Source organism: Peromyscus maniculatus, chromosome 2, assembly GCF_049852395.1.
Source record: "Peromyscus maniculatus bairdii isolate BWxNUB_F1_BW_parent chromosome 2, HU_Pman_BW_mat_3.1, whole genome shotgun sequence".
NCBI classification, from domain to species: domain Eukaryota; kingdom Metazoa; phylum Chordata; class Mammalia; order Rodentia; family Cricetidae; genus Peromyscus; species Peromyscus maniculatus.
In genome coordinates, this window is record NC_134853.1 from 153,126,677 (window position 1) to 153,147,291 (window position 20,615).

The following is a 20,615-nucleotide window of genomic DNA, read 5'->3' on the forward strand; positions in this document are numbered from 1 at the left end:
TGTTGGAGGAAGTGTGTCACTGTAAAGGCAGGCTTTGAGGTCTCATATATGCTCAAGCTATGCCCAGTGTGGTACAGTCGCTTTCTGCTGCCCGTGGATCCAGATGTGGAACTCTCACTTCCTTCTCCAGCACCATGGCTGCCTGCATGCTGCCCTGCTCCTCGCCATGATGATAACGGACTAAACCTCTCAACCTGTAAGCCAGCCCCAGTTAAATGGTTTCCTTTATGAGAGTTGCTGTGGTCATGGCACATGCTAAGGCAGATGCTAAGAATGCTGGGAGGAGTCGGATCGGATACACAGTTCCTGGCTTGTCCAGGCAGGTGAATTCAGGAGCTGGTGCCAGTCTCTGGCTCCCGGCCAGCGCCCACTCGGGCTCAGGAAGCCTGACTCGGAACTCGTGGGATGAGGGCAACGATGCCGGTACTCACGCTGCACCCAGTTCCCGCTCACTGGGCTCAGGAAGTTGGGGTAGAGGCCGAAGGGCTTGTCAATCTCCCTGAGGACCTTGCGGATGTTTTTGACCTGTGGGAAACACCAGGCACAGTTACTTTCCTGAAGAAGGCACTCAGTTCCCACCCACAAGGACGGAGCAAATGGTTCGGATGCACGTGGGGCTTGAAGCTTTCCCGTGTGTAGGGGGGACAGTGACAGAACCACAGGCTCTGAGTGCCCGCGCAGAGCATGGTGGGATGTGGCCAGGTGGGGCCTGATCCACCAGCCCTCTGCTGACGGCTCCGCCCGCCCGGGACAGTGCCGCCCCTGGGTAGACCACTCTGGGGGAGGAGTTTCAGAGAAGCGGCACTAGCTATTGTTTTTCCAGACAGGCTTTCTCTGTGTAGCCCTGGCTGTCCTGGAACTCTCTTTGTAGACCAGGCTGGCCTCGAACTCACAGAGATCCCCCTTCTTCTGCCTCCTGAGTGCTCGGATTAAAGGTGTAAGCCACCACCACCCGGCTGGCAGCAGCTAATTTAGAATCACTAAATTTCCTTTAAAAAAAAAAAAAAGACAGGTAGCTCAGGCTGACCTTGAACTCCTAATCTTCCTGCTTCCACTCTGAGTGCTAGGGTTACAGGCAGGCAAGACCACATTTTTGAGTGCTGTGGATCAAACCCAGGGCTTCCTGAATCTTAGGCAAACACCACTGTTAGAGCTCTATCTCCGATCCAGTGATGTGCATGTGGTGAGCGGGGGCTTTAATCAAGTTTCTCTGAGCCTTGGGTCCGTGTTCCTTACCCTGCCTGGAACAGCCATTGCGTCCAGCACAGACCCAGAGGGTGAGCACACAGTGACACATAGTCGAGGCTGGGCGTGCAGCAAAGCCCTCACCCCCGCCCGAGGCTGCACGGTGAGAGACACAATTGAGGACTTCTTCCAGCCATCTACTAGAATGGGGCCCTCAGGGAGAGCAGGTCCCCAGAATGGGGCCCTCAGGGAGAGCAGGTCCCCAGGACCACACTGCAGCCTGCTCACCCATGGACTGGCACGGCAGGGGCAGCGTCTGGGAAGTTGAGCTGTCAGCCTTCCTGTTCTTCAGAGGCGTAGAGAGGAAGACTCTTGGGCCTGACTCACACTTCCCTGTCCCGGTGGGGCCCAGGGAAGCGGGCTGTATTAGCTACCCTGGAGGGTGCAAGGCGCTGTGAGAATTTGGGCCCATTTGTTGACTGCTAATAATCTCCTCCGCGGGAGGCGTGACCAGGGGCTGAAAATAGCTTCAGTATGCAAATGGAGAGGGATGGAGGGACGGGGAGCCTGGAGGTGCACCTGCAGCTGGCTAAACTGATCTCCCCGGGGAAGAAAAGGCTGGAAAGTTCCTGGCCCAGTTCTCTGCTGTCTGTCTCATTGCTGGCTGCCCTGGGCAGGTTACTTAGCCTCTCTGGGCCATTCCACCCTCTACCTCTCAGTTAGATAGGGTTGGCAGAACCTCCCTCCCTACACCCCCCCCTGGGGGGGGTCTGAGGCAAGGGTCAGTGTGCATCCACGGGACCCTTTCCTGAGCTGGCCTGGGCTTTCCAGGGGAATCCAGCTGGAAGGTCATGAGAACAGAAAGCCTGGCCTGGGCAAAGGGTCAGAGAGCATGGCATTGGGCTGTGAGATTAGACTCATCTGAGAGGGACGGCTGACCACACCCTGGACCGGTAAGGATAGAGTGAGAAGTCAGAGGCACCAATAAGAGGGTGGGAAGCTTGTCCTGACCTTCTCTACCCTGGTGGAGTCCCACTTCAAGGACACAGTGGTCCCAAACCTGGTATTAAAGAGCACTGGGTTTCATGGGAGCATGCAGACTCCGGGGCCTGGGGCAAGTCTGTTTCCTTCCAGCTGTGCGGGTGGTGGATGTGCTCGGGGAACAGCTGGTGACACAAGAGAGCGCCACCAGGGAGAGGCATGAAGCCATCTCAGAAAGATAGCAGGACCCCCAAATGCTGTTGTGGGGGGGGGAGCTCTGAACGGGGCCTGTGTACACTGCCTTCCTTTGGATTCAGGATTGGCTCTGATTCCAGACATTTCCTTGGCTGTAGCCCTTCCAGAGAGCTTCCCAGAGCCAGGTACAGACAACTGTCAGGACTGGGCAGTGATCTGGACGCCACTTCTCAGCACCCACGTAGCCTTGGGCAGCTGAGAGCAGCAATAAGGAACCACCCTGCCAGTATGAGCCAGACAGGCACCTGGGAGGGAAAGGCAGGCAGATCTCACACACAGAAAAGCTAAATGTCCCTGGAAAGGGTACATGTGCACACCACCGCCTGTTCCTGCCAGTATGAGGAGCCTGGCTCACTCACAGTCTCCAGATTTCACAGCTCACAGATCTGCCACCAGCCAATGCGCCAGCACAAACCTCCCTGGCAGAGTTCTGGTGGCTTCTGTTCCCCTCCCTGCAACCTGGCATTGGGCACAGTTGGTTCCTCCACCAGGAACCACCCTGAGAATGGTGTTTGGGGGTCCTGTACATCCTGACTGCAGACACTTGCCCTCTGCCCCTCTGCTGTGGTGTGGGAGACCTGCCTGGGGAGAGAGCGAGGGGAAGCTCACCTTTTCTGCAAAGACCGGGTTGCCAGAGAGTTCAGTGAGGTGCAAAAATTCCAAGTGCAGGGATCCAAACTCAGCCAGGATGCTGCTGCTGCCCGCGGTGGCCCAGCCCCAGCTACCGCTGAAAAGACATCAGCTGCGTCACCCTGCTGGCTCCTTGGCTGAGATGCGCGGTGGCTAAGGTACAGGGTGATGTCTGCTGTGTGCTTGACACCTCAGTTAATCCTCCTGGGCCCCCCACTGGGGCTGGTGGAAGGTGATTTGAACCCACACCAGTCTTTGTTCCTACCAAGCAGCCTCTAGAATGTTCGGGGCTCAAGGCATGACACAGACAGATCTGGTGAAATCTGCAGGTGACGCCGATGGTGTGGTCAGGAGCCATAAAGGCCCCACGGGACACTCAGTGGCCATCTTTAGGCTTGAAGAGGGCAGTTCTAAGCAGAGACACCCCCCATGCACACGCATACACTTTTGCCTTTCCCTCTACAGAAGGTCATATAGTAGCCCCAGCCTGGAGTTTCTCGGAACCTACAAGGTGTGACCACAGCCTTAGAACTGCAGGACCCAAGGGAGCTGGAGGTTAGAAGGGGCCCTCCCAGCCAACGCTAGTGCCCCGTGAGACTGCACGTCTCACAGCACATCAGTCGCGTTCTCTGCCCTGTGCTCACAGGAGGCTCTGATGACCACATCGGGGTCCAGCGCTCTAGGAATAAACCTCAGCGCCAGCACATGCGTTATCCCCCCACTTTCCCTGCTGGAGACAAAGACTCTGGCCCACAGTCAGGTCCCTCCCGCCAGAGTCACCAGCCTGTGCGGCAGCTGGGCCCAAAGGAAGCTGAGCTGAGCCAGCCCCGGGGGGAGGCCGCCTGCCCGCACCACTCTGCCCTGTGAGGGGGTACTTTCCAGCCCCCCACCTGCCGTGCCCTGGAACCAGGTGTAGGGTCCAGCGCCACTTAGCTGGGACCCCCAGGCAAGTCCCTGTGTGCCTCAGTTTCCCTATCTGTATAACAGAATGAGGACAACTGCCCTTGCCTCCCAGCCTCTGGCTTTTGTGGGGACTTGGTCCTGAATAAGGATGGCAGGTGGGCAAGGGACTGCCTCTCCATATGGTCCAGATTCCATACACATATCCCATGGGATATTTATGACTCCAGGGGAACAGACATTCTGTGGAGAGTTAGTTGGGATGGGGGAGGGTGGGCCAGTGCAGTGACTGTCTCCCCTGGACAGGTTGTGGGGTGGCTGTGGTGCCTTTTGGAGGCCCCTCTGCTCTCCTGCTGCCTAGGAACCGGCTGCTGTCCATCCGTCTCCAGATGGAGAAGACTTGGGAAGGCAGTGTGGGGTGGGGAGGTGCCCAGGGGCCACACTTCTGTTGGTGCAGGCCCGGGGCCTCAATGTTCACTCTGAGCTCTGCTCTTGCTCAGCAAGGGTCTTCCTGGAAAGCAGGGGAGCTGAGGTGAGCCACAGCTCCTGGAAGCAGATGGAGGACTGTGACTTCCACCAATGCAGAGACTGCCACACCCCTTGTCCTGTCTCTGTCCCCTCATGCATTTCTAGGCTCAGGCTGGGCAGGTTGCTGTCTGGGGAGCCACTAGGTCAGGCTGGCCGCTCCAGGGAGTGACTTCACCTTGTACCGGAAGCTCGCAGGCATGGTTAACCCCAGTACTCGAAGGAGGAAGCAGGTTGTCAAGGGAGTGATGTGCTCATAACCAGAGACCACAGGAGGTGGGATTCCAACCCAGGCCTTCCGGTTTCACATTCCCTACCCCCACACCTCAGGCTCCCCAGAGGCAATAAGGGGGTCCGCCAGATTAAGTGAGCCTTCTTCCTGCAGCTGGGGAGCTTGGAGGGCCTCCTGTGATGTCAACTGATGCTTCATACATTAAAAATAAAAAGCCCCAGTCCCTGGTTAGCTTTCTTCCTTCTTTCTAGACAACCTCTCACTATTAGCTCTGGCTGTCCTGGATCTCGCTCTGCAGACCAGGCTGGCCTTGAACTCACAGAGATCCGCCTGCCTCTGCCTCCCCAGGGCTGGGACTAAAGGCGTGCGCCACACTCCCTCCCGTCTTCCAGCAGGTTTTGTCCTCACTGTCCACACACGGGCCTCTCCGTTCTCTCTCCCGCCTCTCACAGTCACAGCCCAGAGGCTTCGGGCAGTAGGGAGGAGTGGGGGGCATTTTGTCGCTCTCTGCCTGGCTTCTGGCTTTCTCTATGCCCCAGACCAGGTGCCCTAGGAGAGTTCCACCGCTTCGCCAGAGCTCAGCTTCCTCCTTCCTGAAACCCAGACACTCAGCCTTATAGAGTTATTGTGAAGCCTCAATCATGCGCGTGACTGTCATTTTTATCAGCATGTAATTATGCATATGTAGGTGACAATAAACCTCTAATGGCAGCCAGGTGGCTTTGGCGACTTATTTCACTTTCACCTCCGACTCTATTAGCAGATACTGTGATCTTCATTTCCTGGGTGGGAATACTTAGGTTCAGAAAGGGGGAGACACCTTTTCAAGGTCACACAGCACATGGTAGAACTGAATCCGAATCCAAATCTTAGGTACTGGATGCACCCACAGCATGCTTCTGAGCAGCATCCTGGAAGGAGAGGGTCCTTCGAATAACTCTGTGAGCCAATGGACCAACAGTGAGATCGGCCCTCCTCTCCTCTCCTCTCCTCTCCCCCCCTCTCCTCTCCTCTCCCCTGGCCAGGCTCCCTGCTCCACAGTACCCCTTGCTACCTGGTTAAGCCTCCTGTGTATGGTGCAATTGTTAGAGCCAGAGCTGAGCTCCAAGCCTGACTTGACTTGGTTGCTGTGTGACCTCGGGAATGTTACTGCACTTCTCTGAGCTTCACTTTCTTTCCTGGCAAAATCAGGTCCCAGTGGTTAGAAGGGAAGGTTCTCTGCTGTGTGCTCACAGAGTGCCTGACCCACTGTGGGCGCCAAAGCTGTTGGTAATTATGTAGGCGTGTACAGGCATGTTTAGAGGGAGCACACCCACATCAAGGTACATTTGTATGAATGTACAAGTCCATGTATGGATTTGAGAATAGCATGACAAGGACCAGTTTGAATATCTGAGCCCTTACTAGTGGCATGGGCAGAAGCAGGAGTGTTTTGTGCAGGTGTGTACATGTATGTGCACGCTTACGCACGTGTGCACGCCAGTGACAGACTGATCCAGTCAGAGGTCCCTGGGTTGGCCACAGTCACTGCCTCCCGCACAGAGGTGAGCACCCACCTCCACGCTGGCCAGTGCCACTCATCTAGCCCTCTCGCTGTCCGGAACCAGGCCTGCTGAACAGCAGGCTAGCTCCAGCCCTCTGCTGGGTCATCTCTGAGGAGCGTTCGCAGCAGCACGTGGCCGCTGCGTCCTTGCTACCCTCCCATTTTTAGCGATCACTTATTTCCCAGAATATGAAAGTGAGCGATGCCAGGAAATATGCACGTGCAGCATGTCTCGATGGCGAGCAAGCAGCCTAAAAATATCCACGCCTGTGCCAGCAATCCCAGAGCCTGTGTAGGACCAGGCTCCACGCGGGGGCCACAGGTGAGCCGGGAGGCTAGGGGCTGCAGCAGAGCGAGGGGCCCTGAGGGCTGTGCCCAGACCCCGCGAGGGTGTGGGTCACTTCTGTCTTGCGGAGCAGCTCTCTGAGCCCAGGCCTGTGTGTGGTTCTCTGAGGCATCAAGTCTGGTGTGGAGGATGACTTCTGTCAGTCCTCACGACTGCCCTGGCCTCTGGGACGTTTTGGTGAGGACACTGGGAAGACTTCCCACCAGGGGCAGGTGAGAGAGGCACTGGTTGGGGGACATAGGAGGCAAAGCTACCAAGGCGACAGGACAGAAGGGAGGGTGGAGCCCCGCAGAAGCTGGGTGGACCCCCCTCCCAGGCACCTGGCCAGCACTCCCATGAGGAACCCCAGATGGGGGCTCAGGTAGGTCAGGGAGCGTGCGTGGATTTCCCCAGCCTCTCCCCCAGCTCAGGTATGTCATGCATGGCCCAGAGAGCTGCAGGCGTTCGGGGACATGACCGTACGCCTTCTGTATCTTCTAGGTGTTTCCTTCACGTACATCAGAGCCAAGGCTAGGGTCCCACAGAAGGATTCTTGTCCTCGGGAGGGCCAAGGCCCAGAACCCCTCAGCTTCCTTGAGTACCAGCGCACAAGGAGAACGCTCTGCCTGAAGGCTGCTGAGTCCTACCTCAGGAGAGAGGGAGCTGGGCCAACTCTGAAGGCTCTGAGTCAACAGAGCTGGGGGCTATTTGCAGAGGACCAAATGTCCCTCCCACCCTGGAAGGTCAGGCCTGGGTGGCCCAAACCCTACACTTGGTAACTAAGTACCGTCCAGGACAGTACTTAGCAAAGGTCAGTTCTTACCACGCACAAAATAGGAATAATACTTTTCTCATGCTTCAGCTCCTACCTCCGGAAAAATTCAAATCAGACGAAAGTGACTCCCTAGGACTCCATTCCGTCTGCTGATGGTCCCTAGGACTCCTCATCAGGCCACCTCTCAGGACCACAAATGGGGGTGGTTTACGAGGTACCTCACCTTTTGAAGTTCACGACACCCTTGGGGATGCCTGTGGGTGTGTTGAAGGCGGGCAGCAGTTTCTCACCCAACTTGATGGCCTTTACTCGGAACACCTGCCAAGAAAGGTCAAAGGGCACTGAGTCCGAGTTGGGTGGAGTCAAGGCTGGGGGACAGGATTGCGAAGAGGAAGAGGCAAGATGTCAGGTTCTGCAGCCAGACAGCCTGGATGGAAGGCCAGGCCCCCAGCTTGCTGGCTTTGCGGCCTTAGACAAAGCCTCTGTCCATTTCTGTGTTCATAAAAAGCCAGTGTTGCTCCTCAGATGGTAGGGGGATGAAGGACTGTCACTGTGGTCAGGTGACCTTGGGAAGAGGAGAGGAAAGCAGTCAGCATCACCTCCAAGTGCAGAGGCAGACCCCACTGAGAAGGACTGGCTGTCAGCATCAGCACCGCCCTTCACGGAGCTGTGGGATGGTACATGCTGAATGTCCGTAGCCTGGACCTGGAGCATCCCCAGAGGTCTGTGTATTGAAGGCTCGATCACCAGTCTTGTTATTACTGGGAGATGGTAGAACCTTTAGAAGCTGGAACTTAGGGGAAAGGAGCTAGGTCACTGGTGGGGGGACTTGATGGGGACATTGGGATCCCCCCTCCCTCCCTTCTGTATCCCGGCATCTCTTCCATCATGTGTTCCTGCCACAATGTCCTGGATCATTATGGAGCCAAAGCAGCAGCCAAGTAAGCATGGTCTGAGACCCCTGAACTGGTGAGCCCAGATGAGACCACTGAAACTGTGAGCTCAGTTGAGACCACTGAAATGGTGAGCCCAGTTGAGATCATTCTGAGACAGTAACCTCAGTAGAATACTTTCTTCTTCTAAGTTGATTATCTCAGGCATTTTGTTCCACGAGGGGGAATTGACTAATACAACAAGAGTGAGGGAAACAGTCGATCTGGACAGAGCATATGCAGCATTGGACTCGGAGCCCAGACCAAACTGTTCTCCAGATTCCAGAACCTTCTACCTCTTGGATGACAGATTCCCCCTTAAGATGCAGGGAAAGGGCCTTTCTTTGGTACTCTGAGGTGACTCAATTGTTTCCATTTTACAGACAGGGAATGAAGGGCAAGGGTGAATGGTTGTTTTAAACCCTCCAAATGATAGTTAAGGAGCCATAATGAGAACCCAGCTCAGGGTCCCTAAGTGAGGTTCCGAACCCTGAAAACTGTTCCTCTGAAATGCCAGATTAACTCAGAAGGATGTGTGACCTTCTGACTCAACAGTGTCACTCATAACCCATTTTTGCTAAACGGCCAGCGAGAGGACTCAGTGTGTAAAGGTGCTTGCTGCCAAGCTCGATGACCTGAGTTCAATCCCTGAGACCCACATGGTGGAAGGAGAGAACTCACTCTCAGAAGCTGCCCTCTGACTTCCATATACACACTATGACACACACACGTGCACACATACACCCATAAAACAAATGAGCAAATGTAATATTAAAAAAACAAATAAACCCAATTTATTCTTGGGACATAAATAATTGAGAGTGTTGTGAAAGATTTTCTATTATGTTTATTCTAGCATTGCCTAAAATAGAGTGTGGTGCATCAAGCCACAGGCAAGTGGTTCAGTTCTGGCTTCCATGTGATGTAATGCCACGATGTAATGCCACGATGTAATGCCACGATGTAATGCCACGATGTAATGCCACGCAGCCACTGAAATGATGTAGTCGAAGAGCAGTTAGGGGCAGAGTAAGTATATATACATCTGTGACGTCAAAAATGTCCCCAAATAGTGTAACTCAGTTTAATGTGTTTACATATGGATGCATGAAAAAAGGAAATACATCAAAACATTAGCAATGTCCTCTCAGAGGGGTTAACCCATGAACAGCATTATTTCCTTCTTTTGATTTATCTGTGCTTTTCATGTAGTTATTTTTATTTTAAAATGAAGGTCTCACTGTGTTGCCCAGGCTGGTTTTGAATGCCTACACTCAAGTAATCCTTCTGCCTCAGCCTCTTTAGTAGTTGATACTACAGGTATCTGTGACCATGCTCAGCCCTGAGTAGCTGATACTACAGGTGTCTGTGGCCATGCTCAGCCCCTGAGTAGTTGATACTGCAGGTGTCTGTGACCATGCTCAGCCCCTGAGTAGATGATACTGCAGGTGTCTGTGACCATGCTCAGCCTGAGTAGTTGATACTACAGGTGTCTGTGACCATGCATCTGGCTCTGGTCTCCCAATTTGAGCACACAGGCACCCACCCACATGCATTTTAGTGCACAAGAAACATCACACACACATACACACACACACAGGCCATTAACACAGTTGGACTCCCTATTCAACAAACTACAGACTGAAAACACACTTTAAAAAAAAAAAACAAACCAAAACTGGCCATGACGGGGTCCACCTGTAATCCTGACACTGAGGCAAGAGAAACATTTGAAGGCAGGAATTTGAGGCCAGTGTGGGCTCCACCCTGGAGGGAGGGGTAGAAAGCTTGTCTGTGTTGCCCATGCACAGGGATTCTTATTCCTAGGGGAGGAAGTGGAACACAGCCTCTGCTGCTGGGCACTCCAAGGACTTTGAGAGGATGAATGCGGGCTCTCTGCAAATAGCATGCTATTTCAGGTAAGGGCTCTGAGCATTCCTGGAATTTGAGATCCATAGGGGTCCTGGGCCCAATCACCATGGATACCTAGAGAGGATCATAAATGTCATTTAAGAGATGAGATGCAAGTCCCCAGTCTGTAGCTCCACTGACTCAATTTCCTGCCCTTCCTGACAAAGCCACCAGCAACAAAAATCTGCTGACTGAGGGGCTCATGGACTCAAGGCCCTGGGTCTCCGACATCACAGAATATAATGCAAACAAACAACCACCAAAGTCACCCCCTGAGGCAGCTGCTAGGGGCCCCCAACTGTGAGCGGTGAATGGGTTTGAGGCCTCTGAGGGTGCATGGCCTTGCCAAGGAAAAAGAAAGGGGGTAACGGGGGGGGGGGGGGGGGCTACATGGTCAGCCAAGGGGACACTGTCCAGTGCCTGTCTGTGAATCCTGGAAGCAGACCACGGGGGCTGGTCTAGAACCCAAAGACACCTGTCACCTGGAGCTGCAGGGTCCGCCCTGGGGGTCAGCTGCAGAGCTCAGCCAGGCTGGAAGCCACTGGTTTAGTGACCGAAAGGGCTTGATCTCATATAGGCTTTGATCTCTTTACCCATCGAGAAGGTTGTTGGCGGTGAATGGAACGCACCCAGATGTGTGGCCCAGACAGCTGCATGGTTACCTGAGACCCTGGGGGGGGGGGGCGGCTGACCTAGCTGACAGGATCTTCTCTGCAGATAGGACAGAGTACCATGTCCCTCCTGTGCATGGCCCTTAGGAGGCCTTGCTGTAGCTGTCACAGACGGTCCCAATGGCCCTGGGGAGGGCCTGGGCAAGCATGTATGTTCTAGAGTGTTGGGGACAGAAAGACGTGGGTCCGTCCACTCTGCCATCTTGGAAGGGAGAGTGGGGAGGGCTGTGTCTGCAGACCTCTAGTCTCCGTAACAGCTCGCAGGGAAGGTCCTCACTAAGGCTGAGCTTCAGAGTGATCCCTTCAGGGCTACAGAGCTCTGTGGCTTTCTCTAGGACACCTGGTGTCTCCCCACACAGGGATGTGGTTTCAGTGGCCACAGCTCCAGATCGGAGAGCAACAGACTTGAGTTTCATTCTGTAGGGCCAAGGACTCAGCATACATCCTCCCATGTCATTGTGTGACCTTCATTGAGACCTGCACTGTCTGTGAGCCTCAGTTTCCCCATCTGTACAGTAGAATGATAGGGTGTGCCCATGGCAGCTTCACAGAGTTTTTTGTAGAAATTGAGAAAGAGGAAGCTTATATGTGAACATGCTTCCAAACTGTGAAGTGCTGTCCCAACATCCCCAGGACCAGCTCTGATTATGCTTGTCACCTTTAAAATATATATATTATGTGTACAGGTGTTTCATTGGCATATGTTTGTGCACCATACATGTGTAGTGTTCAAGAAAGCCAGAAGAGGGCATCAAATCCCCGGGGACTGGAGTTACAGAGGTTTGTGAGACACCATGTGGGTGCTAGGCCTTGAATCCAGGTCCTCTGCAAGAGTAGCCAGTGCTCTTGACAACTAAGGCATCTCTCCAGTCCCATGCTGGTCACCTTAACGGGAGTCGAGTCTCAGCAGGAGTGACCAGCTAGCAGGGCCCTCTTCTGCCACATCCTCTGAAGCAGAGAAAGTAGCAGCCAGCAAATACGGCACACACATTTGTGGGAAGTTAAGAAATGGGAAGCCCCCAGCAGGCACCCACTGGGTGTGTGTGAGCTTTGAGTGACTGAGCCCTGGGAGCAAGCAGTGACAAGGGAGACAGAGCGGGGAAGGCCAGAGGGCTGGAGTGAGGCCTAGTCCAGCCCTCAGTGCCTCACGGACTTGGAGGTCTGTTTCACCATCTGCAAGTAGGTGAGGCCTTCCCTGCGGGGATGGGGTATTTCCAACTCTCTCAGAGCTCTGCACAGAACTCACAACCTGATATTAGCAAAGTAACATGCCCAGGGAGAGCAGGGGCCACAGAGGTGTGCTGCCCCTCCGGGCCAGGCTGTGCAGACAGACTCAGGGCCGCCTATTTGGCTACCCTTTGAGCCTCGGGAACTGTGTCTCAAGTCACCGGTGGCCCGGTCCACAGCCCCCTGCCAGGTACACATCCTGAGAAGACTGGGTGAGGTGGGGAGCTAAGGGCTCAGAACTACAGACCCCTCAGAGAAGGGTCACAGGAGGGCTGGGTGGCTGTCTCAGGCATCACTTGCTCCTTCCTGAGTAGCTAGTCTTCAAGCACCTCCCCTCCCGCTTCCCTCCATCCATCCCTCCAGCCGCACCAGCCGGGGAGGTTGGACAGATGCCTCTGAAGCACATGAATGACTTTGCCTTTTTTTTTTTTTTTTTTTTTCCCCCCATTCCCTCTGTCATTTTCCTGTCCTGGGGTTTTCAAATAAAAATCAAGCTCGGGGTGGCTCAGAGCCGATGGCTCCCATCGACAGTAATTTCTGCCGAGGAGATTATGTTCTATGGAGAGCGGCCCAGAGAGACTCGGGAGATAGAAACGGCCTGTTACCTCTAAGCCCTCGACTTCAGCCCTGACAGCTGAGGAAGGAAGACTTTCTTGGACCACAGAGGTGGAGGGAGGCAGGATTTCTCTGTAGCTTGCCTGCTTCACCTGCCCGGCTCCTGGTTCCAAGTGGCAGCTGAGCTGGGCAGAGTGGCTCTCTGGGTCCCGGGAAACAGCCTGGCTCATGACCTGTATTCTGGGGACGCTGCCAACCTGGGCACCCGATATTCAGGCTGTGCCGTGACGGGAGCTCATGAGGGGAGGAGAAGGAGGGCTCCAGTTTCTCCCAATCTCAGTACAATTCAGATTCTCTGGCAGAGAGAATACATTCCTTGGAGGTGACAGCCCTGGGCCAAACTCTCCCTCCTGTCCCAAGTCACAAGGGCTCTTTGGTCTAAAGAGGCATCGTGACAATCCCATGACTGGAGAGAGAGTGATAAGAAGGGGTTTAAGGCCCAGGTGACCCTGGGCACTTCCTGGCTCTCAAAGCCTTGCAGTTACAGGTATGGCCAGCAGGGCGGCCCCATTGCCACACTGCTCCCTTGGGAAGGGTGCAGGCGAGTGTCTGGCTACAGTTCTGCCCAGGACTGGAGGGAAGAGAAGTGTAGGGTGTGGAGTACATCGAAATCAATTACGGCTCGGCATTTAAGATCACTGGCTGCTCTTCCAGAGGACCCGAGTTCAATTCTTAACACCCACACAGAGGCTCACAGCTGTAATTACAGTTTCAGGGAATCCAACGCCTCTGGCTTTTGTGGGCACCGGACTCTATGGTGGTATTTTATTTGTACTGAAATGTGATTTTAATTGTATGTTAATAAATAAAGTTGCCCGGGGGTCAGAGCTATTAGAGCCATAGCAAAAGCATGGTGGTGGTGGCGCACGCCTTTAATCCCAGCACTTGGTAGAAGAGCTAGGTAGATCTCTGTGAGTTCAGGGATACAGCCAGCATTGGAGACACACGCCTTTAAGACCTGGAGGGCTGTACTTACAGGCAGTGACAAGGCAGTCATGTGTTTGCATTTGCAACCAATGAGAAGGCAGAACAGAAAGACTATGTAAAGACATACACACAGGAAGTAGGTCTCTTTCGGAGAGGTAGGAGCACCACAGGAGGAAGGGTAAGGTTTTAGCTCTGACCTCTGACCTCTCCGCTTTCTCTTTTACATTGGCTCTGTGTTTCTTATTTAATAAGACGGTTGGTTACATCTACAGGACTCCTATGTGGTACTCAGACATACATGCAGGCAAAACACTAACTAAAAAAAAAAAAAGCCAAAGGCCTGGAGTGGCAAGCGTTGTCTTAGTGTTGTGGGTCTTGAGAGCGGACACCTGTGAATCGCACCATAGCAGTTTTCTGGGCAGGTTCTGTGTGGACATGGTTCTGTTCTCATAGAACTCATCAGCTGCTCTGGGAGCCGAGCATGCTCACCTGGGCCATGGATCTGAGCAATGTGGAATCCTCATGGGGGGGGCTTCTGGTTGGTCTCTGGCAGACCACCCCTCCCCAAGAAGCCACAGGGAGAGAAGAGGCGTGACTATAGTTTTTCTAAGACCCGTCCAGCCTGGCCAGCCCTGGGGCCTCAAAGGACCGACTCACCTCTTCTCCCGTCAGGTAGAAGGCCGAGAGCAGTCCTCCAATATACCGGATGTTCACCTCAAACAAGGACGCCTCTCCAGTCTGCAAGAAGGCAGGGGAGGGGACGGCAAGGACACGGGTGAGCTCCCAGGGCGATCCAGGCCCTGGACACAGGCCACACTGCTCCCCTCAACACACACCTGTGGCCTGCTCTGGGGACTCCAGTAGACCAGGCCACAGCTCGGTTTTCATAGCAGAGGTCAAGAGGGGCCAGCACCTGCCTGGCAGTTGCTACTGTGTGTTGAAGTGTTCCAATAAACACCAGTTTTGGCTCCCTTCCCCAGCCTTGCCGGAGGCCCTGAGCAGTCAGGCCTGGCTCTGCTCCAGGGGGCTCCAGACCTGTGCCGCGCTGCAGGAGGAACTTAGCCCAAGAAGAGGCAAAGCCTTCTCTCCTTAGTAGGGATGAGGGAGGTCCTTCCCTGGGGGGGCAGGGCAGGGCTGAGCAGGAGGCTGTGGGCAGATGCCTTCGTGAGAGCTGTCAGGCTCTGGGGCCACTCACACTGCCCTTCTCCACGACTGTGCGAAGCACACGCCAGGGACAGGGCCTAGCTAAATTCCCCACCTGAGCCTGTGCATGGCTTTGTGACTTGAGAGAAACCTCTCCCGCCCCCCTCCCCCCTCCCCCCCCCCCCCCCCCCGAGTTTCCTACCGCACAGAACGGGTCTATCACCACCTCCCAGGCAGGCCTTCTCACGGGTGGTACCGTAAGGCGGGCAGGGCCTCACACAGGTGCCTTCCGACACCTCCTTTGCCCCGGGTGCTGATCTTGCCGGCCCTCTGCCTCGTATTTTTAATTTTTATTTGTAATACTTGGGATTTAATCGAGGGCCTAGGCAAATGCGTTCTATCTCCAACCTTCTTTTTTTCTTTTTTTAAGGCAGGGGGGGGGGGGCTCACTAAGTGACCCAGGCCCACCTTGGACTTGTGCTCTGGCTGCCTCAGCCTCCAGAGCAGCTGGGATTCCAGGCCTGCCCTGCCAGGCCTGGGCTCAAGCTTTCATTATTGACAGCAGCCATTGATGTCTGTTAATCTGGGGGGATTTTTTTTTCCACCAGTAAATGGTTCCTTTCCACTTCATAGTGCCCCCACGATGTCACCCCATTCTCTAGACGAAAAAGCTAAGCTCCCAAGAGGTGACCCCACCTTTCTTTCTTTTGCAAACACTCTAACCTGTCCCGGCCTGTCTGAGTGTCCCTCAGCTCCCTGGTCCCCTAGGCAGGCCCAGCCTCTGCCTGAAGGAGTTGGGGGCTTCCCAGGGGGACCAGGTGGGTCCCTGGAGATGGCCCTCTGCCTCTGTCCCTTCAACGGAAAAAGAGCAAAGGGTTCTGTACTCCCTCCCCGGCCTCACAGACACCAGAAGCTGCAAAGGCCTCAAGATGATTCCAGTAATCATAACAGTGATGAGGAGGCTCTGCATTTGTGTTGACTTTACGAGGCCATAAAATGCTCTCTACAGCCTCTGTCATGGTCGTCCTTCCTGTCTCATAGTGAGGAGACAGAGGTTCAGGGCGGCAGAAAGTCTTTCCCAGCTCTCCAGTCCAGCTCTCAGCCCCGCCCCCCATGTCTCGTGCCTTCAACAAAGTCACTTCCCTTCCCACCTCTTGCTGAGCCACACGTCCAAGATGAGCAATGTGGGGAGGGGAGGGGATGGCCCCAGCTGTCTCCTCTTGCACCAGAGGACACCAGCTGGGAGACTTCCCCACCTCAAGCCCGGTCTCTGGTGAGGACACTCGTGAGGGTATAAGCCGGGGCTCTAGACTGCTCTATTATAGAGCCCCAGGCAAGAAGTGGGTTATCTGTGGAGCTCGAGGCTGTCCCTCATTTCCCCATGGGTACCAACTCACCACATCCTTCATCTCCCCATGGCCTCTGACTTACCACATTCAGGTGGAAGCTGTCTTGCACCCAGGCCTTGGCCTCTTGGAACTCCTCCTTCAGCTCCATGAGGTAGAGGGTGTCAAGAGAATCGATGATGGTTGCCCCACTGAGGCCGCCTGTAGGCACAGAGAATTCCAAGTGTGACCCGGGGCCATTTTTATCCTTTTCCTTCTTAGCTAGAAAAGTCACCCTCCCCCCAGGGTCCCCAAATGCTTGAAGAACTCCAAGGCACCAGCTAGGGGGACTTCAGTACCACCAGTGAGGGCAATGGATCCACCATCCTGTCTCCTTGTGGGAGGAGAGATGGAGGCCATGCTGGGCCCTTCCCAGACCATGACCACTCCTTGGTCAGCAAGTCATTCAGTTGCAGGTGACACCCGCAGTGATCTATGTAGCACACACAGCTTCTGACACACAGCTATTCCTGTGGCTCATCCACGCCTATTTCTGCTTTATCCTGTGAAAAAATACATGTGCTCACACATGCTTATGCAGGGAGACAGATGCTGCATGCCTGTGAACCCAGGGAGGATGTAGGCAAACTCCAAACCTTGTAATACAGACTGGAATATAGCACAGGGACATCCACACACAAGTGAGGTAGACCTGCCTTTATGTGCTTGGAAGATACCCTGGGATCTCTCCAGTTAAAAAACAAACACAAACAAAAGACAGGCTGTGTGGAAGAACTACATAATAAGTTCTAAGGCCAGACATAGTCTACCAAATAAAAAGGCAGGTATAGGTTATCTCCTTTCAAGTGGTTGGCCAGTGGGGTCCCATAGACTCTCCTAAATATTTTGGGCTATTGCTATTACTATTGCTTACCACCCAGAACCTTATGGTAAGATCCTATTGCTCAAGACACCATATGCTGGAATCAAAGAACATGGTGAAATCAAGCTGGTGCTGACTTGGAAGCTTCATCCCTACCGGCTGGCTTTCATGGCGCTGAAAGGTGCCATGCGTGCTATCAGAGGAGAAAAGTAATTATAAATCTTTCCCAGTTCTGAACACTGTGAGGCACAATGGCAATTGGCTTGGAAAGATACGCCCACTGGTACAATAGTGGCACTAACATTACGGGAGTAACCAACCACTTTCTGATTGGATTTGAATCCTGTACCACAAGACTACACTCATGCCTAGTGCTAGTCACTGGGCCAAAAGCCTGCGACTGGATAGGCCATATGCCTTGGGGGAGAACCTAGTACGATTACTTTGCTAAATGGATATAATATCCAACAACTGCCTCCCAAGTACTCTTCTTTGTATCCATAGATTAGCACCTCTCTGAAGCCTCAGAGAAGCTTATCTATCTATCTATCTATCTATCTATCTATCTATCTATCTATCTATCTATCTATCTATCTCTGTCATTTATCTATCATCTACCATTTAATATATCTATTATCTATCTAATATCTATTATCCATCTAATATCTATCTATCTATCTATCTACCTATCTACCTATCTACCTATCTACCTATCTATCTATCTATCTATCTATCTATCTATCTATCTATCTATCTATCTATCTTTTATCTATCGTCTATCTATCATCTAATATATCTATTATCTATCTAATATCTATTATCTATCTAATATCTATTATCCATCTAATATCTATTATCTATCTATCTATCTATCTATCTATCTATCTATCTATCATCTATCTATCGCAGGAGGTGGTGATTAAGACAGAGCCACAACTGGCCAACCTGCAGAGAATACGAGACTACGGAGTATTCTGCTCTAAATGGGACATCTATAACCCTCGCCCAAAGGCTCAGGGATCATCTGGGAAGAAGGGGTAGAAAGACTATGAGAGCCAGAGAGAGCAGAAGTCTGCAGAAACACAGCATTTGCCAGACACGACAGAACCATTGCAGACATGAACCCACAGTGGCTGGGATGGCACGCGTGAGAACCGCAGACATGAGCCCACAGTGGCTGGGATGGCACGCGTGAGAACCGCAGACATGAGCCCACAGTGGCTGGGGTAGCATGTGTGAGAACCGCAGACATGAACCCACAGTGGCTGGGGTAGCACGTGTGAGAACCGCAGACATGAACCCACAGTGGCTGGGATAGCACGCGTGAGAACCGCAGACATGAGCCCACAGTGGCTGGGGTAGCACGCGTGAGAACCGCAGACATGAACCCACAGTGGCTGGGGTAGCACGCGTGAGAACCACACAAGATCCAGGCAGAAGAATCCCAGTATGAAGTCCGCCCCTAGCTGAGTTGCTATTGGCAACTGATGGCTGCTGGTGGAGAAGAGTCAGTTCTCTTCAGGGATGCCATCCCTAAGAGTCTACCTGCTGTTTAAATGAGAAATGTCCCCCATGGGCTCATTTGTTTGAGCACCTGGTTCCATGTTGGTGGAGCTGTTTATGGAGGGTGATGTGGGACCGTTAGAAGGTACAGACAGCCTTGGCCTTGCTGGAGGAAGCACATCATTAGGGGCGGGCTTTGAGGGTTTACAGCCTTGTTCTACTTCCTGTTCTCACTCCCTGCTTCCTGTGTGCAGCTGAGATGTGATCGCTCACCTTCCTGTTTTGGCCACTTGCTGCCACGCCTCCTAGGCCGGTAAGGACTCTCTCTATGCAAACACAACCTCAAGTAAACGCTCCCACATGTTAGTTTTGGTTGTGGTGTCACAGAAGAGCAACCCACACACTACACACGATCCAGGAGACGGCCCTGCCCCAGGTAATACAGACAGGGCTAAGTGGACTCGGGGTTTTTAAAAGAGTAATGATGCTGGGAAGGAGAGTGACGGAGAGGACCGGGGAGGGACTGGAGGGGAGGGGAGGGAGTGGGTTTAATCAAACATTATAGGCACGAATGAATTTCTCAAACAATAATAAAAAAGATGAAAAAGTGAAAACAGAACAGGTGGCGGAGATGGCGGGGTGCGTGAAGTGGTGGCCGCGTCTGTCACCCCAGCGCTGGTAAAGCAGGAACGGGCTGATCCCTGGAGCCCTGTGGCCCCCAGCCTAGCCTCCGCGGTGAGTCCCAGGCCTGTGAGACCGTCTCATAAAATCTAAGAGAGCACTTGAAGAGCGACAGTTGAGGCTGTCCTCCGGGCTCTACATACATGCACACGTGTGCGCACATACATACATGCACACGTGTGCACACATACCCTCTCTCTCACACAGAGCCAGCAAAACCCCAAAAGCAGCCTGGCAGACCCGCTTTATTGCAAAGCGAAAAGGGGGCTCCAAGCTGGAGACTGCGGGGCTCAGAGCTTGTCTCTGGGTGCTGGGGCAGAAATGTTTATTTCTTCTGGGTTATTTTTTGTTAGAGACTTATTTCCGTTAAAAAGAAAAATGGGAAACGGTTTAGACAAAGGAGCCAGACAACGTACAAGCCAAAGTCCTCATGTTCTCTTATTCTAGGGCAGGGGGTTCACAAAGAGCTGTCACTGCTTGCTCTGTGCCCCAACACTGGTCCCTGGGAGTAAATACTGAGGTAACTTGTCCCGCTGTCCTCACTGTTGAGGGAGGCAGGAGAGGATTGAGGGAAGCCTCAGCCAGTTGGGCACTGTCAGGTCCCAGAATGGAGAGGAGTGAGCTTGGTGCCATCTGGAGAGCTTCCTGGAGGAGGAAGGGCTGACTTTCAGCAATATCTTACAGCTAGAGTCACAGACAGCAGCAATGTCTTTTAGGGCCCAGAGCACTTTCACCCCTAAATCCCTCTAGGGACGCTGGTACCCAGACTCTTCCTCGGATGTTCCAATTTGCAGACGCTCAGGTCCCATCTATAAACGGCATCGATTTTGATGTGACCTAGGCAATTCTCTCGTGTACTCCATTTAATCTCAGATGAGTTACAATAGTCTCAGGTCAGTCCTGTCACACTATATTATTAGGGGATAGAGATAAGAAGAAGATCATGTACCGGGCGGTGGTGGCGCATGCCTGTAATCCCAGCACTCGGGAGGCAGAGGCAGGCAGATCTCTGAGTTCGAGGCCAGCCTGGTCTACAGAGCAAGATCTAGGACAGGCACCAAAACCACACAGAGAAACCCCGTCTCGAAAAACAAAACAACAACAACAATAATAATAATAATAATAATATCATGCTGAATCCACTCATGTGAAAGCGAGGGATGCAGAGAGCCCACAGCACGGCCCTCAGAAGAACGGCGGTCTCCACTGTGGCCCTGCAGAAGCTCAGGGGGTCAGGAGTCACAAGTCACAGGCTGAGTCTGGCCTGGCTTTGTGCCTCCACATCCAGGGTTCCTCCGCCTGCACGTCCCTAACTGCTCACTTGTGTGAGTGCGCATGGAGACTCCGGAACTGAATCATGGGCGGGCATGGTGTGTGTGATAAAGGGCACAGCCCGAAAAAGAACCAGAGAGAGGGAGGGCAAGGGAGAAGGGGGCAAAGACAGGG

The 20,615-nt window shown here is 53.4% G+C and overlaps 1 protein-coding gene and 1 long non-coding RNA gene across 4 annotated transcripts in view; one reads left to right on the forward strand and one right to left on the reverse strand.

Moving 5' to 3' along the window:
- Positions 1-20,615, reverse strand: part of Man1c1 (mannosidase alpha class 1C member 1) — a 148,559-nt gene that overhangs the window by 17,379 nt on the left and 110,565 nt on the right. For all 3 annotated transcript variants that reach the window (XM_006975658.4, XM_042272070.2, XM_076565383.1), the window contains 5 exons: positions 16,209-16,324; positions 14,292-14,372; positions 7,575-7,669; positions 3,031-3,148; positions 432-525 (listed from right to left, as the gene is read on the reverse strand). In XM_006975658.4, coding sequence (XP_006975720.2) covers positions 432-525; positions 3,031-3,148; positions 7,575-7,669; positions 14,292-14,372; positions 16,209-16,324 — 504 coding nt within the window. The remainder of the gene's footprint in view (positions 1-431; positions 526-3,030; positions 3,149-7,574; positions 7,670-14,291; positions 14,373-16,208; positions 16,325-20,615) is intronic.
- LOC121827412 (uncharacterized) lies at positions 6,453-10,445 on the forward strand. The gene is made up of 3 exons (XR_013049387.1): positions 6,453-6,809; positions 9,140-9,312; positions 10,111-10,445. It is a non-coding gene; the product is annotated as an uncharacterized LOC121827412 (long non-coding RNA).